The sequence below is a fragment of the Salvelinus sp. IW2-2015 genome, linkage group LG4q.1:29, assembly GCF_002910315.2.
Source record: "Salvelinus sp. IW2-2015 linkage group LG4q.1:29, ASM291031v2, whole genome shotgun sequence".
Taxonomy (NCBI): Eukaryota; Metazoa; Chordata; class Actinopteri; order Salmoniformes; family Salmonidae; genus Salvelinus; species Salvelinus sp. IW2-2015.
Window position 1 is genome coordinate 20,575,159 of NC_036842.1, and position 27,124 is coordinate 20,602,282.

Below are 27,124 nucleotides of genomic sequence, written 5' to 3' on the forward strand. Positions count from 1 at the left end.
TAAAGCAAAACATTAAGAAATATAGCTGGCTACATTCTTTCTATGATAAGCCTAAACATTAGAAATATGATGGCCATGCATCGTTTTTGCAAAAAGACCTTGCTTCTTCATTTTAAGCTCATTTACGTGTGGCTGCCAGCCAAATAGCGTTGCACTTCTGTTGTCATCTGATGAAAATGGAGATATTTTACACCGAATGTGTTGCACTAATGTATTTTATGTAAAGGAAAACTATAGTTGTACATCCCTGATCACTCCATTGAAGCAAAAAAACTGTTGACTTTCAATATAAAACGCGACCCCTGTCAATACACAGCTGGATATACCTGCTCCCGCTTTCTCCTGTTGTGCTATTTACAAACAAACACATGACTGGCTCAACTGTGCCGGGGAAATAAGTAAGATTCATAACGTAAAAAAATGTGACAAGTGAAATAAGAACGCGATCTGCATTATCTCCTAACGCATTGCACAAGTTGACTGCAGGTATTGACAAAAAAAATAGCTACAAATATTAAAATGTATTGAAAACATAAGAAAAACTTTCAACGGTATGGAGGGTATTGAAAAAACCTCCCATGGCTATTTCCATAACCCAAGGTATACGGTTTACAGATTAAGTTGGAAGTTTACATACACCTTAGCCAAATACACAATTCCTGACATTTAATCCTAGTAAAAATTCCCTGTCTAAGGTCAGTTAGGATCACCACTTTATTTTAAGAAAGTGAAATGTCAGAATAAAAGAACAGAGAATGATTTATTTCAGCTTTTATTTCTTTCATCACATTCCCAGTGGGTCAGAAGTTCACATATACTCAATTAATATTTAGTAGCATTGCCTTTAAATTGTTTAACTTGGGTCAAACGTGTCAGGTAGCCTTCCACAAGCTTCCCAAAATAAGTTGGGTGAATTTTGGCCAATTCCTCCTGACAGAGCTGGTGTAACTGGGTCAGGTTTGTAGGCCTCCTTGCTCGCACACACTTTTTCAGTTCTGCCCACAATTTTTCTATCGGATTGAGGTCAGGGCTTTGTGATGGCCACTCCAATAACTTGACTTTGTCCTTAAGCCATTTTGCCACAACTTTGGAAGTATGCTTGGGGTCATTGTCCATTTGGAAGACCCATTTGCAAAGCTTTAACTTCCTGACTGATGTCTTGAGATGTTGCTTCAATATATCCACATAATTTTCCATCCTCATGATGCATCTATTTTGTGAAGTGCACCAGTCCTCCTGCAGCCAAGCACCCCCACAACATGATGCTGCACCCCCGTGCTTCATGGTTGGGATGGTGTTCTTCGGCTTGCAAGCATCCCCCTTTTCCTCCAAACATAACAATGATCATTATGGCGAAACAGTTCTATTTTTGTTTCATCAGACCAGAGGACATTTCTCCAAAAAGTACAATCTTTGTTCCCATGTGCAGTTCCAAACCGTAGTCTGGCTTTTTTATGGCGGTTTTGGAGCAGTGGCTTCTTCCTTGCTGAGTGGCCTTTCAGGTTATGTCAATATAGCACTCATTTTACTATGGATATAGATACTTTTGTACCTGTACTGTTTCCTCCAGCATCTTCACAAGGTCCTTTGCTGTTGTTCTGGGAGTGATTTGCACTTTTCGCACCAAAGTACGTTCATCTCTAGGAGACAGAACGTGTCTCCTTCCTGAGCGGTATGACGGCTGCGTGGTCCCATGGTGTTTATACTTGCGTACTATTGTTTGTACAGATGAACGTGGTACCTCCAGGCGTTTGGAAATTGCTCCCAAGGATGAACCAGACTTGTGGAGGTCTACAATTATTTTTCTGAAGTCTTGGCTGATTTCTTTTGATTTTCCCATGATGTCAAGCAAAGAGGCACTGAGTTTGAAGGTAGGCCTCAATATACATCCACAGGTACACCTTCAATTAACTCAAATGAGGTCAATTAGCCTATCAGAAGCTTATAAAGGCATGACATCATTTTCTGAAAATTTCCAAGCTGTTTAAAGGCACAGTCAACTTAGTGTATGTAAACTTCTGACCCCCTGGAATTGTGATACAGTGAATTATAAGTGAAATAATCTGTCTGTAAACAATTGGAAAAATTACTTGTGTCATGCACAAAGTAGATGTCCTAACAGACTTGCCAAAACTATAGTTTGTCAACAAGAAATTTGTGGAGGTTGAAAAACAAGTTTTAATGACTCCAACCTAAGTGTACGTAAACTTCCGACTTCAACTGTATATATTTACAAAATAATATATTGGGGGATTGAAAATGATGCAGACAATTGCATTGATGGAAGCTACAATCTAGCTGCAATATCAAACCTGATCTACCCCATAGAAAAATTCAAAATAAATCATTTTATTTTGTAATCAGCGACAGAAACATAAAGCACAGAGTAATCTGGAGTTCTCAAGGAGCCCAGAGGACTTCACTGTACACTCTGACTTACTATCAACACACCATGCTATCTCTTCCATCTGAATGTTAAGTTCAGCTTAGCAAACAGCTTGACTTTCTAAAAACTCACTTACTATCAAAGCCTTTTAGTCTTTAAGAATGTGGGTCACTTGAACAGGTGGGTCTCCTCACCAGTTAGAAGATGGGAACCTGGTATCAAAGCGTCTCATGCTGAAAGATGAAAGAGTGGAACAGAGATGCCACTCTGGGATTCTTGTAGCAATGTAAGAGCAATAGAGTTGGACAGAGGAGAGCACTTTAGGCAATTGAGAGACAGCTTATATCAGCAGCTTTACCTATCACGGCTTCTGTGAAACACTTTCTGTCAGGGTGGCATTTACAGCCCGTCAAATATCTGAAGACACTTGACATGCTGCCAATATTTGGGGTTTATTCAAAAGACGGTACTGTAGACATGACTCACGTATCATCCCAAAATCCTCTACAGCAACACGAGTCAAATCCATTTAGCTCAAATTCCAAAACTCTTCTGAAATTCAAGTCATAAATAGATTTCACATATATTTTTTATTTTTATTATTGCTCAGCTCCTGAACTGATTTGAATTGGAAACTGAAATTACCTCAACCCTTGAAACCAGCCTGTTCCACAGTAGCCCAGTGTTGAAAAATGTAACTACTATGAAAACCCAAAAGAATCTCTTTTCCACATGAGGCATGGTGGATGGCTCTGGAAATGCTGAGAGCCTTTGAGAAATCAGAACAGGCTAGATCCCCCTTCTTCAGTTAGCCCATTGAAATCAAATTAACTTGTGTTACTGCCTGCTTTTCCCCCCTCTGGCATTTTACAGTGCACAGGGACCTCTGCACATAACAGCATAGCAGAGGGGACAAGAGAGAGACACAAAAGCACAAAAACAGGTGCAGAAAATGGCCTCTAGGGCTCTCGGAACTAAACAGGTGATTTTATTCTGCCCTCTGCCGGCACCTTTACAAGACCCTACAAAGGAAGGGGCGTCTTGATCGTGTGTCTGTTGTAGGAATCGGCCCTGGGAGGCAGGCAGGCGAGCCAAGTCACCTAATTAGAGCTGCAACCCTCCCCGGGGCAGAGTGACGGACGCGCCTGCGCCTGCCAATCAGCTGTGGCTCAAACTGCAGAGAGCTAAAATGAACCTCTCACCTGATGCAAGGGGAGGGGGGCGGGACATGACAAGGGGGATGACCAATGAAGACGGGTGTTTGGTGTTTGTTGTTTGTTGTGACAGACAACGCTGACAAGATCCCACTCCAATGGCAAACAAAGACATGGAGTCATGCCGTTGGGTTTTCTCTTAAATGGAGGACCAACCTAAAACAGTGGCCCTGCTTAATGTGAATTATTAATGGACAAATAAATAAACCAGTCCCTCCATTACCAGCCGTGTGTCTCCAGTGCAACTTAATTAACTGTGACAGACCCGAAGAAATACACCAGGAAAAAAGAGGGAAGTAAAAACAGTTGCTAGGCAACATACAACATCTGTAAGACTTCAGCAACTTATTCAATTTCGAGATTCTGTCTCCAGGGTTACGGCGGAAAGATAACATTTCAAGCAGTTTAGGGGTCTTTTCTTACAAAGGGATGTAATTCTCCATCTCTCCCCTCCCCTCCTCCCTCTCCAGTAACACCTCCATTGTCTGCTACCATGCACCTGGAATTCACAGACTATGATTAACATTTTAATAATTACTATATCCAGCATATAATGCATGTCAGGAAAGCCCCTGACTTACCAGAAGCAACACATTCATATCCAACGACTAGATTAGTCTGAAGCTTATGACTGTGCGTTTGTTATGAACAATTTTACATTATGCAGATGTACTTACTTTATTGAGCACTAGAAGGAGGCAGCAGAAATGTGTAAAGCTATTTAATTGGACAAATGCAAATAAAAGTCTGACATATGATATAAATAATTGGACTTAGCCTACATAATTAAAAGTGAATTAAAATGTAATGACTTCAGAACAAAAACAAGTCCTATGTCCATGCATTTAACTTGACTTGCTTCATTATTCTAAGTAGTCAATCTCAGGTAGAACAACAGAAGCAGACAGCAGTAACCCTCCTCTCTCTGTCTGCAGTGCTGGCAGTACAGAACCCTGCAGTAACTTTACCCTGACACCAAGTGGGAGTGGCAGCATGGAGAGCCCTTCAAAGAGAAGAATCAGAGAAGTGACTGCACTGACTGACTGCCTTGACTTCCAGTCTCTCACAACATCTTAACACAGCCTACCATGACCTTAAAATACCACTCCTATTCCCTCAGGGCTGCTTCTCTTACAGATACAGTAGCTTGTCTTGTTCATAACACAACATCTGGGGCTCAATATGCACTGCATGATTAGGCATCGTTGACTACTGTATATTGACAAAAACATGTCTCCATGTCATATTGGAAATCTCATCCCTTGTGTTTGCCAGGGCTGAGACGAGCGGTGCAAATGTTCATTACCATGTGAAAAGGCCGGATGTCTGCTAATTCAAGATGAGAGCACACTTGTGGCAGCAGCACGGCGCAAATCAATACCCTGCAATGGTTATCAAATCAACAATCTGGACCTAGAGTGTTTGTTTACGAGAGGGATAATTTCTCAATAAAACATGACCGCATCCTGATTAGAATTCACTAACGCACAACAACAATATTTAGAATAGCCATTCTATTCCAGACACTTTTGCTTTAAACCAGCCTTTAACTTGAGTATAACTGTTATTGAATCTCAGCCAACTACTATATTGGTTAAGCTGTCAGACGAAAATAACACATACAAGCTGAGAGAGATAGCTCCTTTACAAGGAAAAGCTCTCGCTATCAAGATCGTTGGGTCAATTATGGTAATTACAAAGGGATTTTCAGTGCTGCAGTAACAAAGACCACAACGTCTGTATGACGTCTCTAGAGCATCTCTGGATGACACCTAATCCTCTCACAATCACAGCGTGTTTATCTCCAAAGGAAGCTTTAAAACACTGTGACAAGTTTACATATGAGAAATCGCATTATGGAAATCATGATAACATATTTACAAAAGTCAGCGTTATGGTGGAAAAACCGAGTGGTGAAATTATATTAAGTCGTGTGAAAAAGAGTGTGAGGGAAAAACTCAAAGTGTCACTGGAACAGTTGGAGTCCCTGTAATGGAGATAAAGACGGCAGCCCTGAATGAGGAGTCACAATGCTAGACATCCCCTCAGTAGCAGCCACGGCAGCGGCCTCTCTACAGCTCATTCCTGCCAATTCCCCTTTCCCACTCTCCCCTCTGTCGCCCTGAATGCAGGAACACCAGAGGGCTAAGAATAGCACACAGCTGGCACTGCAGGACTTACATATTTCACACTCAAGCCACAGTGCTCCAAAATATCTCCCCCTACCCCATCCCATGCTGTCCCCATCTCTGTCCCCATCCCTGTCCCACTTCAGGACCAGAGTGGCTCCCTGTCCCTTCTCTTTTATCCGTACTTTACCTCTCTGGCAGGGCCGAGACAGGTCCTGCTCAGACAAGATCCATGGCTCACCACCCAGGATTTATATCAAGGGATTGGTAGCGAAGAGAGGCCTCTTTCTCTGCCCTCCCCTCCCTCAATCATTATGCCTCGCCCCCTTGGGAAGCGACAAGGCTCGTTAATAGATCGATTTGTAGTGGAGTAATTTATTGGGCCCGAGGTGGGAACTGTGTGTGTGTGTGTGTGTGTGTGTGTGTGTGTGTGTGTGTGTGTGTGTGTGTGTGTGTGTGTGTGTGTGTGTGTGTGTGTGTGTGTGTGTGTGTGTGTGTGTGTGTGTGTGTGTGTGTGGTGTGTGTGGGTGAGAGAGAGAGAGAGAGAGAGAGAGAGAGAGAGAGAGAGAGAGAGAGAGTTGGTGGGGGATGGGGGGGTTAAGTGGGTCTGTGTTTAGCTAAGGATGTTATCCCCAAAGAATGATATAGAGGGACCAACCCCTACTGAGTTGAGCCCTGTTGCGCTGACAGGGATCCCCATGCAGTGACAGAGGGAGATTAGCCAGCTCCACAAACAGCCTCTCCAGGTGAGACCTGCACTAACTGTCACTACGCTAGCAGGGAGACCAGCCAAAGAGGGCTGGAGGAGGGTGTGTTTTGGCTACTAGAGCCCTGAGAGATAGAGAGCTATAGCTGGCAAGATAGAGAAAGACCATAGGGCATTGGACTGGAGATCTAGAGTTGGCGTCCCAGAAACCCTGGCTGGATACTCTTTTAGTCCTTAAAGGACAAAGTCCCGGTTAGGCATGTAGTAGTAATCCTTCAACATTTGAATACTGGCCACTAATATAGCTCCTTCTGAGCAGGGACACTAAGTTACCTAAATATAGTGAGCCCTCCTGTTCAATTGTATTACACAGCCCATTTCTTATTTTACTCCCCTCTCTCTCGATCTTTTGCGGTTGGTTATCATTATACATGCATGGAGCTCTATTGGAATACAGTTTGTCTAATGAGCACCTCTTAGCTGATCACATTATAACTCCACTTGACGACACTTAATTACCAGTGTTTCACTCCCCGCAGCCCTGTCTGGGGGACAGGAGAACTCTTTTAATTAAAGCAAGAGAATCCAACCTGTTTGTACACGCGTACATGTCCCTGTGTGTATGTCCTAGTGTGTTTGTGAATATTTTTATGAGTATAGTATGATATGTTTTTGTGTGTTTTTGCAAGCTTGTCTCTGTGTTTGCTTCCCCCTGTGTGTGTGTTAGGGTGTATGTGTGTGTGTTAGGGTGTATGTGTGTGTGTGTTAGGGTGTATGTGTGTGTGTTAGGGTGTATGTGTGTGCACACGCTGACGCTCCCTGCATCATAGGCTGTGCGCTCCTTGCGTTTCATATTTCAGCAGTGACTCGGGCATGAGTCATTGTAAAGAACCTGCCCAGCCTACAGAGTTACGGCCATGCTCTCTCTCTCTTTCTTTCTTTCTCTCTCTTTCTTTCTCTCAAATGGGCTGAGGCTAGTGCTCAGGAAATGCATATCAAACATAATACTTTCCTAAAAGAAAAACAGATTCCCCTGCTCCGCTCACTCTCTCACTCTCAAACCACTTTTTTTCCCCAGCAATAGAAAGAGACACATTCTTCTGCTTCAAACAAGACTGCTTAACTTCTGTCTTCATCCCTCTTTCTTATGCTCCTAGCTTCCCAGTTAATTTCTTCTCTGAGATATCAGCTTTTTCTGTCCTACCAGCTATTAATGATGCTGAGATGAATGTGAAAGAGATGTGTCTAGCGGTTGGGCCGAAAGTTTGCTCGTTCGAATCCCGAACCAACTAGGTGAAAAGTCTGTTGATGTGCCATTGAGCAAGGCACCTAAACCTAATTGCTCCTGTAAGTCGCTCTGGATAAGAGTGTGTGCTAAATGACTAAAATGTGAATGTGAAATGTCTCACAGTGCAATCGAAATAGGCTGACAGTAATCTGTTTTTAATAAAGATATGCTGCCTAGTACTATACTTGTTTGTTTTTTTATTGAGGTGATAACATAGTAAATAATTCGGACAAGGTTACTGCACAGTGGAATTCTGCTCAACAGACTGTCAGAAAGGTCTTTCGCTGGTAAAGCACCCTGAGACCGAGGTGTGAAAATATTTAATCATAACTTATCTACAGAAAATTGTCACCCATGTAAACACAATCAGACAAGTGACAAATACGATTGTACAGCCATAATATAAGTATTAGTAGTAATATAATATCAATAGCGTATGAAAACATAACTCAAAACATAAATTGCAGCTTTTCTATTTGACCTTAGCACTCTGGAGTGAGTGATCTCCCCATCTCTCTCCCTCCTTAACAAGCCACTGGTTTGTCATTAGTGTTCATCTGACTCTAACTATCTAACAGTCATCACAGTGACTAACTGACCAAGTAGACGTAGCTCTTCTCTCTCACCTTTCTAAAGCTGTTTACACAGACAGAGAGGGCATGCAGCCCTGCCAGCCCTCTGCACAGCATGATAATGGAGGGGGGAGTCTTTTGGAGGGAAAACACAGTGCTTAGAAAGTTGACGAAAACATAATCACTGTTTTACTCTGTTTCCACAGCTGCGCTGAGAGACAGAGCCTGACAGAAGAGCTCTGTTGACTACACTAAAAGCACTGAGATTTGATCGGATTAAATTCATGTATACCAACAGAGAGCAGTAAATCAATCAGGAGGGCTTTTCTGAATTTGCACGGCATGGGATAAAACTCCCGCAAAGGTTTCCCTCCTCTCCACCCACACTCGCTGGCTGAATTGGTGGAATGGCTCACCTGCTGCCACAAACCCTCACAAACCACACTGAGAGCTTGACTGTAAACAGTGCCGTGTCAGAGGCACACTGCAGCTATAGTTGAACATGACTACCAGCATCATAATCTAAAACGCCACCAAGACCCCTATTGTTGTTGTGGCTCCTTACCCCATGCCCAAACTCAATCCAATCCACATGCCTTCAGTGCATGGGGCGGCAGGTAGCCTAGTGGTTAGAGCATTGGGCCAGTAACCAAAAAGTTGCTAGATTGAATCTCCGAGCTGACAAGGTAAAAAAATATGTTGTTCTGCCTCTGAACAAGGCAGTTAATCCACTGTTCCTAGCCTGTCATTGTAAATAAGAATTTGTTCTTAACTGACTTGCCTAGTTAAATAAAGGTTAAATTAAAAATGTATAAAGTGCAATGCAGTTAACTCAGTAAGTGCAAGGTCTCCCTCAGTGAAAAACAATGTTGAGGAAAGTTTGGGATATGGAGGATTGAAATAGCTTCAAGGCAATAACAGAAAACTTGTGAATTCCGCTAATGCATGTAAGATGAGAGGTTTGTTTGGTGATCCGAGCAGAAAGTTACATATATTCTTCCAATAATGACTTTGAAAGTGGACATTCTGTTGTCCACTTGAGATATGCTACTGTCTGGCAGACATGCTCATGTTTCCTTTCTAGTACGGAACACATTACTTCACCTCCACTTTGGGCAGGGGGTTAAGGGTTTAATAACTTGTGTTTGGATACCTCTCGTTTCACATTAATCCAGATATGCAAATTGCCCTTCTGTGTCATAACCTGCTACTGTTGAATGCTCTGTTGTGTTTGAGCAGTAGCCTAGGCATCGCTACAATTATACAATTATTTGCAGAACATCAAGATATGCCTCGCATTTTCCCTCCAACTCAAAAAATCATTGAGAGGCTACAGTGGAAATGCTCTTTCCAAATCAGTTGTTGAGAAGTGAAGTTTGGGGAAAGTGTTCCAAATTTGAGTATACATCTTAAAAAGCGTATTCTTCATTATTTAGGTCTGTCTTGATTTTGAAGTAGGTCTATGTCTGCTAGTCAATGCCTTTACACGTCACAATGTCACATAACTATGCTGCCTTTGATGTTGGCTAAGAAAAAAAACAATAGTGACATAATTTGGATAATTTAAAATAAATTATAGACCTACAAATTAGTGTGACATTAATAATAAACTGACAATATTACTATTTATGAGGCTGCATATATTTGAACAGGCTACAAAACAATGTGCTGTTAAAGCCTCTGAAGTATTATCTATTATCATAACACGTTTAGTGATAAAATATGGTCGTTTTCCCGGCCCAGTAGCTCGAGTTAATGATTGGCTAATAACGGCACCGACAATTGGTTCACCTTTGTACTGCGAGTGCAGATCTAAGCGTGCCTACTACCGTATCACGCCTCGTTCGTGTGTCTTTATGTGCACCGATTATTTGTTTTACTGTACCAGAGAGAAGAGGTTGGAGTGGCAGTCTTCAAGGCTTGCCCCGTTAGCCACCCAATTCGCTGCCGTAGTCATAATCGTCCGCCGTTCGGGTCGTCAGTACTGGGCATGTCGAAATCCTTGATCGGTAACAAGACCGAGCAGTGGTGGCAAATCGGTTCCCTCACAAGTATGCCACACCACCGCCAAAACACGGGTAATTGTCTAACAGATCAATGGCTAACCTTAAGTAGCCCAAATATTTTGTCAACTGTCATAAAAAAAGAACCCGTCTGAACAGAGGGTGTATTCAAAGAAAGGATTCTAAATGTATCAATAACCCCATTTGATTGTATAGCCTACCAAAACGAATGGTTTGTTTTTGTACATCCAAGTGTGTTCGCAGATCAGAACATTGTTACTGTCCAGCTCAGGCGATCCAAACCTGATCATTGTCAAACGCAGAAAGCATGTAGGCTAGGCTAAAATGTATCCGTGTCTTAATCCATGGAGAAAAATGTCCATCCGTGTCCATGCCAGTCTTTCCGATGATACTTTAACGATTAAATAATAGTGTAATCCATGCGAAGTAGATCGATTATTTTCTTCCTGAGCGGAAAAATCCATCAAAATGCGTGGTTAGTCCGAAAACTTCTTATAGAAAAACGCTGTAGTTTATTACGCGTGTATTATGCACTAATTAAACACTACTAAATGGACCGTTTAGGTGTCGAAGACCAGTCTGTTGCAAATTGCATGCAAGAAATCTGAATTCGATTCCGTCAGCCCCCACAAGGCAAACTGATGCACCAGTTGTGATAGTTTTCGAGAATTGCATGCGCTATTAATAGCTTTCTTTCTTAACACCACCGTTCCCCTCACAATGTAGCCTACCACATACAACAGGCAACTGTGAACAGGAATGTTTAATCCTTGTTTCACTTTGCAAATAACGTCAGACTGCAGACAAGCGAGGCTAAAAATACAGGTTGCTCTTTCGTCGGGTAATCCAAGGTGGACCGCAAGAGAGTTGATGGTCTCGCAACCAAAAAGGCTATTAAATGTGTCAATTTTAAACGTTTTCGTATTCTTCATCGAAAAAAAGTATGCTCCGTCCAACAGCAGGAAAACGGCAGCAGCAGACCGAGGTTAAAAAAGATCCTTCCTTCCTTTCTGTTTTATATCATTACCAAATGTCCCCCCGGTCTCCCAGCAATTAACTATAGACCTTAAAATATTTGTTTAGCTTGAAATAACAGTAGATGCAATAATGTATCCAAGAAAACGTTGATAATCCAGCAATGGTGACAATCCTTATCTGACGTTATGATGATCAAATAAATGTTTCACGCTGGTCAGGAGTCCAGTCTCGTTATCTCCCTTAAAAAAAACATACCTTTTTTAAAAACGTGTTCCCTCTTAAGGCAAGATTTATGATTGATTAAAAATAATCAATTAAAACGTCGATTATATGCGATGTTTCTCATCAAGGAATTCAGAAGCAACGAATCCCTTTCCAGGCATTGTTTATGTCTCAGTCAGTGTCTTTTCTGTAATATTCGTATGAAAGCGTATGTGAGTAGGCTATGTATAAATATGTGTGGCTCACTCTGTATGTGAGCGTGCTGAGTGCTTACGCGAACAGCCGCTAGCAGCGTCGCGCACTATCTGCCAGCCCACCACGCATAGCAATGTAATGGCGGCCGGCAGTTTACGAGAGACTCGCTTTCCCATTTGGCCAAGTAGAGTCCTCACGTGATCAAAGCAAGGGATTACAGCACTGTTTAGAATCTTTGATACAGGCTTTGATGCGACGCTAGAGGCGCCAGTGGCTTTCACTGACAATCAGCTCTCATCGAAGCACATCACACATCATCTCCCTAACTGTTACAGTGTAGGCTATTCATATGAGTGTTACATTGGTACATTGGTACATTGTTACACCTAACAATATAAGACAATATAACTGTGTTGTCATGTGTTTCTGCCTTGATATGTTGTTGTTTTAATTCTCTCTTTATGTAGTGTTGTGTCTCTCTTGTTGTGATGTGTGTTTTGTCCTATATTTATATTGTATTTCTTTTTTTAATCCCAGTCCCCGTCCACGCAGGAGGCCTTTTGGTAGGCCATCATTGTAAATAAGAATTTGCTCTTAACTGACTTGCCTAGTTAAATAAAGGTTAAATAAAATAAATGAATAACTGGTGCAGTAAATGTATCAATGGAATTATTACCAGGCCTACACATGTTAGTATTACATCACAGTTGCATTTCCTTCATTGTTAAATGGTAAGAGACTGTTGCATTATCATTAATACATAATGTAACCAGTCACAGTAGAGCATATCTACAGTGACCCCAGGGCCAGGGGATGTCATAATCAATGAGTGGAAGCCAGAATCAATGACATCCATGAGAGTGTCACAGTAAGTGTCACTACACCTTGTCATCTTTCCTTTTTTTCGCCCTCAGAGCAGCCTCAATTCATCTGGGCATGGACTCTACAAGGTGGCGAAACCGTTCCACAGGGATGCTGGGCCATGTTGACTCCAATGCTTACCACAGTTGTGTCAAGTTGGATGTATGTCCTTTAGGTGGTGGACCCTTCTTGATACACACAGGAAACTGTTGAGCGTGAAAAACCACGCAGCTGTGCAGTTCTTGACACAAACCGGTGCGCCTGGCACCTACTACCATACCCTGTTCAAAGGCACTTAAATATTTTGTCTTGCCCATTCACCCTCTGAATTGCACACATATACAATCCATGTCTTAATTGGCTTAAAAATCTGTCTAAAATTCTAAGGGGGGGTTCTACTAAACTGACATATGGAATTGTTTTAAGATATTTATACCATGGATCATTTAGATATTTGATTTTGAATGTTAGCACCTCTGTATGTATTTTTTTTAAATATACAAAAATTATTTCATAAAAAATTGCATTTGGCCCATAGAAACGCATTGAATAATACATTCCTAAATAGCAAAAATATATATATACAGTTGAAGTTGGAAGTTTACATACACCTTAGCCAAATACATTTAAACTTAGGTTTTCACAATTCCTGACATTTAATCCAAGTAAAAATTCCCTGTCTTAGGTCAGTGAGTATCACCACTTTATTTTAAGAATGTGAAATGTCGGAATAATAGTACAGAGAATTATTTATTTTAGCTTTTATTTCTTTCATCACATTCCCAGTGGGTCAGAAGTGTACATACACTCAATTAGTATTTGGTAGCATTGCCTTTAAATTGTTTAACTTGGGTCAAACGTTTTGGGTAGCCTTCCACAAGCTTCCCACAATAAGTTGGGTGAATTTTGGCCCATTCCTCCTGACAGAGCTGGTGTAACTGAGTCAGGTTTCTAGTTCTCCTTGCTCGCACACGCTTTTTCAGTTCTGCCCACAATTTTTCTATGGGATTGAGGTCAGGGCTTTGTGAAGGCCACTCCAATACCTTGACTTTTTGACCCTTAAGCCATTTTGCCACAACTTTGGAAGTATGCTTGGGGTCATTGTCCATTTGGAAGATCCATTTGCGACCAAGCTTTAACTTCCTGACTGATGTCTTGTGATGTTGCTTCAATATATCCACATAATTTTCCATCCTCATGATGTTATCTATTTTGTGAAGTGCACCAGACCCTCCTACAGAAAACCACCCCCACAACATGATGCTGCCACCCCCGTCCTTCACGGTTGGGATGGTGTTCTTCGGCTTGCAAGCATCCCCCTTTTTCCTCCAAACATAACAATGATCATTATGACCAAACAGTTCTATTTTTGTTTCATCAGACCAGAGGACATTTCTCCAAAAAGTACGATCTTTATCCCCATGTGCAGTTGCAAACCGTAGTCTGGCTTTTTTATGGCGGTGTCACGGCCATTGGAAAAAGAGGACCAAGGTGCAGCGTGGTGAGCGTACATACTTTTAATAGTAGATGTCGCCAACAAAACAATAAACAATACCAAAACAAACCGTGAAGCTTAAGGCAATGTGCCATAAAACAAAGTTAACTTCCCACAAAGACAGGTGGGAAAAAAGGCTACCTAAGTATGGTTCCCAATCAGAGACAACGATAGACAGCTGTCCCTGATTGAGAACCATACCCGGCCAAAACATAGAAATAGAAAATCATAGAAACACAAAACATAGAATGCCCACCCCAACTCACGCCCTGACCAAACCAAAATAGAGACATAAAAAAGATCTCTAAGGTCAGGGCGTGACAGGCGGTTTTGGAGCAGTGGCTTCTTCCTTGCTGAGAGGCCTTTCAGGTTATGTTGATATAGGACTTGTTTACTGTGGATATAGATTATTTTGTACCTGTTTCCTCCAGCATCTTCACAAGGTACTTTGCTGTTGTTCTGGGATTGATTTGCACTTTTCACACCAAAGCACGTTCCATTCTAGGAGACAGAATGCGCCTCCTTACTGAGAGGTAGGACGACTGTGTGGTCCCATGGTGTTTATACTTGCGTTCTATTGTTTGTACAGATGAACGTGGTACCTTCAGGCGTTTGGAAATTGCTCCCAAGGATGAACCAGACTTGTGGAGGTCTACAATTTTTTTCTGCGGTATTTGGCTGATTTCTTTTTATTTTCCCATGATGTCAAGCAAAGAGTTTGAAGGTAGGCATGAAATACATCCACAGGTACACCTCCAATTGACACAAATTGTCACATCTGCTCCCACTACGCCCTCTGGTGTCCATCCGGTGTCGTCCTAACCTGCAGTTCTCCCCCTGTATACACTCTCTCTCTCTCTCTCTCTCTCTCTCTCTCTGTTGGTGTGATTGTGTGGTTGGAGACAGGTGTGCTGGAGTCAGAGCAGATCCCTACCAGCTGCAAATCGTCCCATAAATCAAGACCTCTACATATACTCATTCCTGCCACCTCCACTCTGCCAGATCGTAATCTCTGCTCAGTCAGTTGTTATCCTAGCCTTTTTGTCAGTTCTCAAGATCCTGTTGCCCTGCTGTGCTTGTTTCCCTGTCTTACACCATTTTGTCTTCTCGTTGCAGTACCGCTCTGTCTCTGGCTCCTGTCTCCTGTACCACGTCTCACCACCAACCACCTTGCTCTAGACTTCACTCACCACCACCTTGGATTCCCCTCAGGACTTGTTTACCCTGTTCAACTCAGTCAACTACAACCTCACTCTACACTTCGGGTTTTTCTGCAACTCATCTGAGCTACCCCGGTTCTGCACTCCATANCTACCCCGGTTCTGCACTCCATATCTCTCTGTGTACAATAAACATTTTGGTTCATTCATCCCTGCTTCTGCATCTGAGTCCGCTCTTGGCTTCCCCTGTGTTCGCTCCGCATAAGAGTACGATCTGGCCATAAGATGAACCCAGCCGACTCCAACTCCTCACCAAATTCTTGTTGGTCAAGGCAGCCTTCTGGACCAACATGACCAAGCCCTGAAAACTCCTTGATGTTCTCCAGCAGGGTTTTCACGGAGCCTGTCTGACCTACAGGTCCGAACCTCCGTCCAGAATTCACAACCTGTCCTCTTCTCCACTCCGGGAGCATTTTGTTACGACTCCTGAGCACTATGATGGCAATCTTGGGCTTTGCAGAGCCTTTCTTATACAATTTTCACTAGTGTTTGAGGAACAGCCCTACTCTTATGCTAGTGAACGCAGCAAAATAGATTTTTTGATTGACTGCCTTCGGGGAGCAGCGCTCTCCTGGGCCACTGCGGTTTGAGAGAGACAGTCATCTATCTGCTTCTCTTACAGTGGATTCACAGATGAGATGAGGAAGGTCTTCAACCACCCGGTCTGTGGAAAGGATGCTGCTAAACAATTTCTGTCTCTTCGTCAAGGTTCTCAGAGTGTGGCTGAGATGACATGTGAGTTCCGCAGCTTCGCCGCAGAGAGCGGCTGGAATGACGAGGCCCTTCAGGGAGCGTTCCGGAACGCACTCACTGAGACCCTCAAGGACTAGTTTTTATCCAGAGAGGAGCCTGAGGGACTTGACAAACTAATTTCTCTCACTATCCGCATTGACAACCGTCTCCGTGAGCGTCGGAGGGAGAGGGGAGGTAGGGTTGCATGTCCCATAACGTCTGCTTCTGTGCCTTGCTCAATTTCTTCGACTGCATCACATCACCAGGCAGGTTCCAATCCTGAACCCATGCAGCTCGGCCGGACTCGTCTATCTCCAGAGGAGAGGCAGAGGCGTATCAGTACTAGGAGCTGTCTGTATTGTGGCCACGTTGGTCACCTGGTCTCCACCTGTACCCTGTGTCCAGCAAAAGAGAGGGCTCAGCGGTAGTGGGGGATATACTGTTGAGCCAAATCACCTGCCCATCATCTCCCAGACCCCTGCTTGAGGCCAACCTTCTGTGGCAGAGCCAGGCTTTTCCTCTGCCTGTTCTCATCGATTCAGGCGCCGACGAGAGTTTTCTGGACCGAGGGGTTGTTAAGCAGTTGGGCCTGGACACTGTTTTGCTTGATTCACCTCTGGAAGCCAACGCTCTCAATGGAAGCTATTCTTCCGTGTTTTGGAGAGAACTGTTCCTGTTATCCTGCGTCTCTCTGGTAATCACCAGGAAAAGATCAGTTTCCATATCATCGACTGTTCTCACTCACCTCTGGTTCTGGGCCATCCATGGTTAAAGCTACACAACCCACAGATTGACTGATCTACTGGAAGGGTTACTACATTTTGCCATTCTAATTGTCTACATTCTGCCCTTCCTCCTGCCTTGTCTGCACCCCAGTCCATTCCAGAACCCCCAGACCTGTCTTCTGTTCCTCCAGAATATCACGGTCTAGCGCCTGTATTCAGCAAGCACCACACCCCATCTCTGCCGCCTCATCGGCCTTACGACTGTGCTATCGAGCTTCAGCCTGGAGCTCCTCTCCCTAGTAGCAGGATGTATAACCTCTCTCGCCCCGAGCAAGAGGCCATGGAAGAATACATCCAGGACTCACTGGCTGTCGGACATGTCAGGCCTTCTTCCTCTCCGGTGGGAGCTGGATTTTTCTTTGTCAAGAAGGACGGGTCACTGAGGCCATGCCTAGACTTCTGTGGGTTGAATAGTATCACCGTCAGGAATAAGTATCCATTGCCACTTATCAGTTCTGCTTTTGCCCCCCTCCATGGTGCCACAGTATTTACTAAACTGGACCTTCGGAATGCCTACAACCTTGTCCGCATCAGAGAGGGAGACGAGTGTGAAAATGGCGTTCAACACACCACTTGGACATTTTGAGTACCTCGTTATGCCTTTTGGCCTCACTAACACCCCGGCTGTTTTTCAGGGCCTGGTGAATGATGTCCTGAGGGATGTCATTGGGCGTTTTGTTTTTGTCTATGTGGATGACATTCTTATTTTTTCGAAGGACATTGAGGCTCACAAGCAACACGTCCACCAAGTTCTCCAAAGGCTATTGGAGAATAAGCTATTTGTCAAGGCTGAGAAATGTGAGTTTCATGTTTCCTCTGTGTCCTTCTTGGGTTACATTATTGCTCAAGGACGGCTACGAAGGGACCCTGCCAAGGTTAGGGCAGTCGGAGTGGCCTGTGCCCGGGAATCTGAAGCAGCTACAGCGTTTTCTGGGGTTTGCTCATTTTTATAGACGATTCATCCGTGACTACAGTCGTTTGGCAGCTCCTCTCACCTCAACCTCCACTCCATTCCACTGGTTCCCCGAGGCAGAGGCAGCATTCCGGGAACTCAAGCACCGCTTCACTTCTGCTCCTATCCTTACCCAGCCAGACCCAGAACTCCAGTTCGTCCTCGAGGTGGACGCTTCCGACACCAGGGTAGGTGCAGTCCTGTCTCAACGTTCTGCCCCGGATCAGAAGCTCCATCCTTGTGCCTTGTCCCGCAAGCTCTCACCTGCAGAGAGAAATGTTGACGTAGGCAACCGGGAACTCTTAGCTGTTAAGATGGCTCTTAAGGAGTGGCGTCACTAGTTAGAGGGTTCAGTACTTCCCTTCATTGTGTGGACGGATCATAAAAATCTAGCCTACATCCAGACCGCCAAACGTCTCAACTCTCGGCAGGCCAGGTGGGCATTGTTTTTTGGAAGATTCAACTTCACACTCACTTATCGCCCCGGATCTAAGAATACCAAGCCTGATGTCCTCTCTCGTCAGTTCACCGCAGACAACAAAAGTTCAGAGCCTGAGACCATTATGCCATCCTCCTGCATCGTTGCTGCTGTCTCCTGGGAGATTGAGTCTCGTGTTCGTCAGGCTCAGCTGAACCAGCCTGATCCTAGAAACGGCCCTTGTAAGGCTCTGTTTGTGCCAGATTCAGTTCGTTCTTCAATGGGCCCATTCCATGAACCGGACAGTCGCCTTCCTGCGTCAGCAATTTTGTGGCCCACCATGGAGAGAGACACTCGGGAATTCATATCAGCCTGCTCAGTCTGTGCCCGGAATTAAACCTCCACCAAACCTACATCTGGTCTGCTTCATCCTCTTCCCATACCTAGTCGCCCCTGGTCACACATAGCTTTGGGCTTCGTCACTGGGCTTCCTACATCAAATGGTAACTCAGACATCCGCACTATTATTGACCGATTTTCTAAAGTGGCTCACTTCATTCCCCTCTCCAAGCTTCCGTCCTCCAGGGAGACTGCGGACCTGTTGGTATCCCACCTTTGATGATCTTCATCAGAATGCACTCCCAGGAATCCCAGTTCCACAATAAATGTTTTGTTCGATAATGTCCATCATTTATGTCCAAATTCCTCCTTGTTATTCTAGCGTTCAGTACACTTTCCAAACTCACGACGCGCGGGCAAGTCCAGCCGGAAGTACGGACGATAAGTTAAAAAAGTTATATTACAGTACGTAAAAACATGACAAACGAAGTATTGAATCAATCTTTAGGATGTTTTTAACATAAATCTTCAATAATGTTCCAACCGGAGAATTCCTTTGTCTTCAGAAGTGCGATGGAACAGAGCTCGCTCTCACATGAACGAGCATGGTCAGCGCATGTTCAGGTCATGGTAGACCTTATTCAATCCCCTCCACAGCTCTGGGTATTAAGGTCAGCCTTTCATCTGGATATCACCCCCAGACCAACGGTCAGACCGAGCGGGCCAACCAGGAGTTGGAAACTGCTATACGCTATGTTACTTCAGCTAAGCCTTCCTCCTGGAGTGCCCAGCTATCCTGGGTGAAATATTCCCACAACACCCTCATCAACACCTCACCAGGTATGTCTCCCTTTGAGTGTGCTCTGGGTTACCAACCTCCCTTGTTCCCTGCCCAAGAGGTTGAAGTAGCGGTGCCCTCAGTCCAGGACCACATGCGCCGTTGTCGTCGCACCTGGAGGAGGGCCCGGGCTGCTCTTCTTCGTGCCTCCGCCAGGACCCAATCCAAGGCTAACCGTCGTCGTGCTGCAGCTACAGTCTACACTTCAGGCCAAAGGGTATGGCTTTCTTCGAAGGACTTGCCTCTAAATGTTGTTTCGAAAAAACTAGCTCCCCGATTCATTGGCCCCTTTGAGATTGATCATGTCATAAACCCCTCTGCTGTTCATCTAAAACTCCCTGACTCTCTCAAAATTCACCCCACCTTCCATGTATCACTAATCAAACCAGTCTACTCCAGTCCTTTGTCCCCTCCTGCAGCTGATCCTCCACTCCCTCGTCTTATCGACGACCATCCTGCCTATACGGTCCAACGGCTTTTGAATGTGCGCCGTCGGGGCTACGGCTGGCAGTATCTGGTGGACTGGGAAGGATACGGGCCTGAGGAGCGTAGCTGGGTGCCCTGTCGTCACATTCTGGATCCCTCCCTCTTACAGGATTTTTACACCTCACACCCAGACAAGCCGGGTCGTGCCCCAAGTGGCGTCTGTAGAGGGGGGGTATTGTCACATCTGCTCCCACTACGCCCTCTGGTGTCCATCCGGTGTCGTCCTAGCCTGCAGTTCTCTCTCTCGGTGTGGTTGTTTACCCTGTTCAACTCAGTCAACTACAACCTCACTCTACACTTCGGGTTTTTCTGCAACTCATCTGAGCTACCCCGGTTCTGCACTCCATATCTCTCTGTGTACAATAAACATTTTGGTTCATTCATCCCTGCTTCTGCATCTGAGTCCGCTCTTGGCTTCCCATGTGTTCGCTCCGCGCAACACCAATTATGTCATTTAGCCTAAACTTCTGACCCACTGGAATTGTGAGTGAAATAATCTGTCTGTAAACAATTGTTGGAAAAATGCACAAAGTAGATGTCCTAACCGACATGTCAAAACTATAGTTTGTTAACAAGAAATTTGTGGAGTGGTTGAAAAACGAGTTTTAATGACTCCAACCTAAGTGTATGTTAACTTCCTACTTCAACTGTATATATTGTTTGACACATTTAACCCCTTTGTTGGCACAATACTACCTCCATACTTCAATTCATTTGTATGGGTTACCTTCAGATGAGTCCTGTGACACTTGTGGGGCTCGTAGAGCAAAATGGAGAACACCATCGTGTTCGTGGGAGGCTCCCCTTTCCATAGGTAGTAGGCCAAACCGTTCGGAAGCTACAGACGTTTTCTGGAGAAGAGATTTTCAGGATGTCTCCTGCTCTGACAAGCAATGCTGTAGCTCTGCCACTTTCCACCGCTGATACAGAGGGCCAACATAGGCGGATGTGGTGGATTGAGATGCAGCCCATGCAAAAAAATTGATATTTCGGCTTTTGATGGGAATTGTTTTATTATGTTCATTAGATTGATGCACGGGTGCGTCAATAGACTCTTAAGGATTAATCTGTCTCCTCCCATTCATCTACACTGATTGAAGTGGATTAAACAAGTTACATCAATAAGGGATCATAGCTTTCACGTGAATTCACCTGGTCGGTCTGTGGGGCGGTTTCGTGGACAGAGTTAAATTAAGTTAGGACTAGGCTAATTCTACTTAAATTAATCCAGATGTAAAAACTTGCTTCCTGAGATGTTACTTAACTTCAGATTAATTAGTTCTAGACTAAGGAGTTCCAGACTAAGGTAAGTAAGGACTAACCAGTTCATCTTTGTAAAGCCTAATTAAATTAACGATGTGCACTTGGTGCTGACCTGAGGATGCTTCAAAAACCAGGGATGAGACACTAATAGATAAGCATTGTGTGGAATTGGAGCAAGTCACCTAAACCAAATAATGGACTGAGGTAAAAGAAAACATAATCATTTTTGTGACTTTGAAAAATCCCTTTTGAAGCTAATTGTGTCAAACCCCTCAATTATCTAGAACAAAAGCATGATTCATCAACAGAAAACAAGAAAAATAATGCATGGACTACCATTTGTAATGAATTCAACTGAAATGAAAAAGTAAACAGAAGGACGCTACAACAACTTCAGGTAAAATACTGTATTTATTGTTGGCCCACTTTTACAAATCAGAGTCACTTTGAAATGTTTGTTTTCTTGTGTAACACAATGGGGGCCTAAATGTATTTGTGTGACAAAAATGTAACAAACAATATCATGCATAATTACTAATATATTTTCTATAATGTCGTTACTTTCTAAGGTCCCGTAGAAAAACATAAAATAAACTTAAAGAAGACACATGCTGTTACTCGTAGGGAGCGTTTCAAGACTGGTAAGACCAGAGACAGTTGAGCTTGGGGACTTGTTGACCGGGATCATTGATGGCCAGCAACCCCTGGACGGTATCCCTGATAATGACCATTTGCACAGTTCAGATGGGGTACCGTTCCAATCTTCATTTGGTAGGACACATTAATTTAATATGTAATGTTGTCAGTCAACTCATGCACTCCATAATAAAAATGTAACTCTTGAAGAAATAATGTTCTCCAATGCAGCAATGCAATCATTTTCTAGAGGCAGATGATCACCATAGCTTAGAGGGGATAATACAGGATGGTGGTCAGCCCAGTATATCTGCAGCAGCCAGAAGGGAAGATTGTGTCACTAACCCAGGCCGAGGACAAAGAGGCTGAGTATGCATGAGAAACTGACCATGGGATTTCATGAGCACAAACTAATGCATTTAAAAGAAGAGCATGATATGAAGATGCAAATCCTTCATGTTTTGTTGGCTATGAAAGAGGAGAAGAGAAACATGAAGCACCAGCAGTACCAATGTTTTTCTTGAACAAGCACCAGTTCGAGGTCCTGATATTTCCACTTGAGCTATCTTTGTTGTGAGAAGTACTGCATAGCAAAAGCATCTTTGCAGGCTAGTCCATTTCTGTCATTGTCTGCCTTAACCATTGGAACATCTTCAATGCAAGGATCTGGGCAGCCATGTTGTTTGAGGTAATTGATCTGGGCAGCCATGTTGTTTGAGGTAATTGATCTGGGCAGCCATGCTGTTTGAGGTAATTGATCTGGGTAGCCATGCTGTTTGAGGGTAATTGATCTTGGCAGCCATGCTGTTTGAGGTAATTGATCTTGGCAGCCATGCTGTTTGAGGGTACTGATCTGGGAGCCATGCTGTTTGAGGGTAATTGATCTTGGCAGCCATGCTGTTTTGAGGTAATTGATCTGGGCAGCCATGCTGTTTGAGGTAATTGATCTTGGCAGCCATGCTGTTTGAGGGTAATTGATCTGGGCAGCCATGATCTGGGCAGCCATGGCTGTTTGAGGGTAATTGATCTGGGCAGCCATGCTGTTTGAGGGTAATTGATCTGGGCAGCCATGCTGTTTGAGGGTAATTGATCTGGGCAGTAATTGATCTGGGCAGCTATGCTGTTTGAGGGTAATTGATCTGGGCAGCCATGCTGTTTGAGGGTAATTGATCTGGGCAGCCATGCTGTTTGAGGGTAATTGTGAAGCACTGCTGTTGCAATTATGGCAATGCCACGTCTTGGTTGAAAGCGCAATGTGCTTCTGAGACACTAGAAACAACTAATCCATACACCAAACATGTGCTCCACTACACCCCTGGTTCGGATTTCAGCTTGGTTGTACCGTTGTTGATCAGGTTTTATTGCATACCGATAGGGAGTGAACAAGAAGTTGGTCTGTGCCAACTTGTCACCAAGTATGATTCCACTATGTTGTCCTCCTTCAAGCTGAGTATACAAAGAGGAGTTTTGGAAAATCCTTGAGTCATAAGTTGCACCTTTCCAACATGCAACAATATTGGAGAACTGCACATACTCTGTACATTTTTTGAGAACCAGTTTTTACGATTCCTGTACTCCTCAGCATCTGCTGTAGAGGAAACTTGATGGGAATATGACATCCATCTATACAGCCAATGACTCCAGAGAAGTTCCCATATTCATAGAACTCTACCTTGTAGTTGGCTTGGGCAGCAGCATCAGGGAACATGATATAATTGTCTTTCAGTTCACATACTGTATAGCATTGCAGACTTTGTGGACTATTATGCATACAGTTAGTTCACTTGCACTACACAAATCTCCTGTTTCATGATGGAAGGTTCCAATCCCAAAAACATCAAGGGGATCAGTACTTGTTGGGAAGGAGGGATGGGCCTTCCCCAAAGAGACTCAGATAAAGCCTTGGCTCAAGAAAACAAGTATTGTCAGCTGAATTTTCTTTGTACATATGGAAACGATCACAGAACTTGATTTCATCAAAATCATTCAGTGGGTTGCTCTTGTCTATAACAGCTCTTTGATCATCACTGAAATAGTCCAGGTAATCCATTTTCCTCCATTGCCAAGGTCAACCTGGGGGCCAACATCCATTAATCGGAAGTTAAACCTGCCTCTAGGCCAGGTTTAATTTAAGCCTTTACTTAGATCTAGATTAACTCTAAATGTCCTTCTGGAAATCATATTTTTTAAATCTAGATTAGGGCAAGTCTGAGACTATTTTAAACCATGTCTGAGAAATGCAATTTCACTTAGTCCAGTTTAAAAGTTTAGTTTAGGGTTAGGCTTAATCTGTGTTCGTGAAACCACCCCCTTAGTCATTGAAAGAGCAGGTGTTCCTAATGTTTTGTACACTAAGTGTATATATAACAATGCCTTGTATGTGACTTTTGTGCACATTATTTCCATGCAAGACCTTCATTGCTGGTTTACTCATCAAATATCATTTTCATGAATTCCTATGAGCTTTTTAGAAAAAGACTGGCACAGGCCATTGTGCGCCACATACGTCACGAGATGGTGATAGCTATCGCATTATAGCCTATTCATGCTGTTATTCTTTCTGCATGTATTGAGGAAACACCTGCTATGTCTGCCTGCAAATATACGGTTGGCATCTTGCCTTGTACTTCGAGCAGAAAAATAAATAAGATATGAATCAGATGGGTGAGAGCTCAACCTACTCGCCGTTATTGATCCCCGTGCTCAGGGAACAAGCCAGAATTCATTTGCACTTTTTTCTCCTTGTTCAAAACCTCCTCCAGGCCTCTATACTCTGTAGCATTACAACATTGTGGTGAGAAGCTAGATGGCTCATACACAGTGAAGTGCTAGCCACTTAGATCATTCAATACATTTCTCCTCACAGCATATCTTGGTGGCTGAGCTAGATTAGAAGGAAAAGATGCATTACGGTTTTCCACAATTGTTTACACACGTTTGCTGAATCTTTGGACCATTTTTCTCAGAACTCTAAACACAAAACTCTACAAATCTCTAGCAAAAAGCAAAAGCTGCACTCAACTGTTCTTTCCAAAAAAAAATTTTTTTTGCATCAAAATGACACACATCATATGAGTAGATCTGTCTACCAACCAACAACACTGATGTGCGCAACACAAAACACTAATATGAATAGCCCATTAGTAGGTTTATGCCTTTTCAGTGTTACACTAGTCTGTTGTAAAATAATGTTAGTATTGTATAGCTACTCAAATACACATGAATAAACACACAAATGCAATACAGTAACAAAAACATTTATTTCCAAAATGCACTATTTTTGAACACTTGTGTTTTGTATGTAACACTTTCCATACACAACAAGAGAAAACCAGGAAAAACATTCAGTAAGATAAAGGGTTTTCTCTACAAAAAAATGAAAGTGGCTCATTCTTTCAAAGCACAAAAGACTAAAACATATGCAAAATGTAAGAAAGACATTAGGCTGCATCCTGCCTTCTATTTTGGTCTGGCCATAGCACCTCATCTACATCACAAGCAGTGTTGTCCCTGGCTAACAGCGGGGAAAGAATCTTCTGGAGTGACGGATCCAGCCGCCGAAAGCCCCCACATCAACTTCACCACATGCATCTTCCATTGCCTGGAGAAGAGGCATGCATGCGAGGGGATGGCGGTCATACACCTTCCATCGCCATGCCGAAAAAACTCTTCAATTGGGTTTAGGAATGGGGAATATGGTGGGAGGTATAGAACAATAAATTATGGGTGGTTGATGAACCAGTTGAGGAGCAGAGCAGCCCGGTGGAAACTCACGTTGTCCCAGATGACAACATACCTGGGCTGCTCTGGTCCATCCCTCTGCTCGGCTGGAATGAGGATGCCATATAGTGTGTCCAGGACTATGATGAGAAGGGCGGTGTTGTAGGGACCAAGGTTGGCATGGTGTTGGAGGACGCCTGGCTGTCTAACGGCTGCGCACATGGTGATATTCCCTCCACGCTGTCCAGGGACATTCACATTGGCCAAGAATGTTCCGTCCCCAGGTTGAAGCCAGCCTCATCAATGTAAATATAAACGTGCTGAATTGCAGCGGCATCCAGCTCCATGACTCTGAAACAAAGACAATATGTGACATAGACCCAGAGCAGTCAATATGTTGAGGCACAATACACTGGATTACAGTACTGTAATATGTCTATACAGTGCTGATATGATAGTATAATCACAGTATAGTACTTACTTGCACATATTCATAGCGCTGTTCTTTAACCCTCTCTGAGTTTCACTCAAATGGCACCATGAAGACCTGATTCATCCGGATTCGGTTGCGCCGTAATACACGGTCCAATGTAGACAAACCCAGCTGGTGAATGTTATTGAATATTGTGTTGTCTGCAATTATGTGGTTCTGGATTTCTTGTAGTCTAATGGTATTGTTTACCACCACCATGTTCACAATAGCGGTCTCTTGTCCTGGTGTGAACAGCCGGAGTCTTCCACCATGGCCAAATTAGACATGATTGGTTATAGTAAGCTAAAATAATCTATTTTCTTTCAATATGAAATGACATTACTATAACATTGGTCAACAATCACTGAGTAACATAGGCCTACTGCTATGTCGGACTGCAGTATACATACATAAAGAGCATAGTGTCGATGGTAGGTAACTTACCGGTTGTCATTTCTGAATGTACGGATGATAGATACAACCGTGTAGTGGCTCAGGTTGGGCTGAACTCTCTGCCCAGCCTCCCTCATACTAAATCCATGGTTGAGCACATGGTTAACCGATGTGGCCCTGATCTCATCTGAGACAACTGTCCTTCCTCATTCTCATCATCCTTCACCTCTAGCTCTTGCTTCACCATTGACTTCCATTTCCTCCAGAACAGGAGAGCTCATCTGGGGCCTTTTATAGCACTAAAGCTCTGATTTCTAAGTGAACAATTCAGCAACTATTGTTTACACCTGTGAGGAGTGGGTGTTGCCAATTGGTGTATAGAGCTTGGCATTGTGATTGGGGTTGCTTTCCAAAGGGACTAAAGAGATTTTAATTTGAAATGTTGTGCCTAATGTTGAGAACTGTGTGTAGTATTTTGCAAAAAGTGTGACATAGAATTGAAAACCAGGTGTAAAGCAGGAATTGTGCTTGCAATTTCGCAGACTTGGTTTAGGGATTTGGTACATGAGTTTCAGGTTTCGGTGATTGCGTTTCAAGTTCCAATTTTAATGTGTAAACAATTGGTGTAATGGCTGTGTTAGTTGAAGGTGACACGGTGTGCAAAGCGAGCCCTGAAAAGGGTTGGAATCAGGACAGTGCATTAAGTGCTCTAAAATAATATCTTCATTACTGATGGATTGATCATCACTAGGTAGTAAATCAACAAAAGCCCCAGCAGAATCCTCTATGATCATACGGGA

General features: G+C 43.5%; 1 protein-coding gene and 2 long non-coding RNA genes across 5 annotated transcripts in view; 1 reads left to right on the top strand and 2 right to left on the bottom strand.

Annotated features, from left to right (window-relative positions):
* Window positions 1–10,264, bottom strand: part of LOC111961615 (mediator of RNA polymerase II transcription subunit 13-like) — a 106,973-nt gene extending 96,709 nt beyond the window's left edge. The window contains 1 exon segment of the mRNA XM_023984017.2: window positions 10,181–10,264. Within this exon segment, the coding sequence (XP_023839785.2) occupies window positions 10,181–10,252 (72 nt within the window). The 5' untranslated portion in view covers window positions 10,253–10,264.
* A 25-nt stretch (window positions 10,265–10,289) lies between these two features.
* On the top strand, window positions 10,290–15,377 carry LOC139026925 (uncharacterized). Of its 3 annotated transcripts, none has more exons than XR_011478912.1 (4): window positions 10,290–10,373; window positions 12,629–12,737; window positions 14,660–14,794; window positions 14,973–15,377. It is a non-coding gene; the product is annotated as an uncharacterized lncRNA (long non-coding RNA). The 3 variants fall into 3 exon arrangements; XR_011478913.1 differs by having other exon boundaries at window positions 14,977–15,377; XR_011478914.1 differs by lacking the exon at window positions 12,629–12,737 and having other exon boundaries at window positions 10,296–10,373.
* Window positions 15,378–25,085: 9,708 nt separating this feature from the next.
* LOC111961102 (uncharacterized) lies at window positions 25,086–26,574 on the bottom strand. The gene is made up of 3 exons (XR_002876934.2): window positions 26,376–26,574; window positions 25,941–26,193; window positions 25,086–25,810 (listed from the first exon to the last, which is right to left on the bottom strand). It is a non-coding gene; the product is annotated as an uncharacterized lncRNA (long non-coding RNA).
* Window positions 26,575–27,124: the final 550 nt, after the last annotated feature.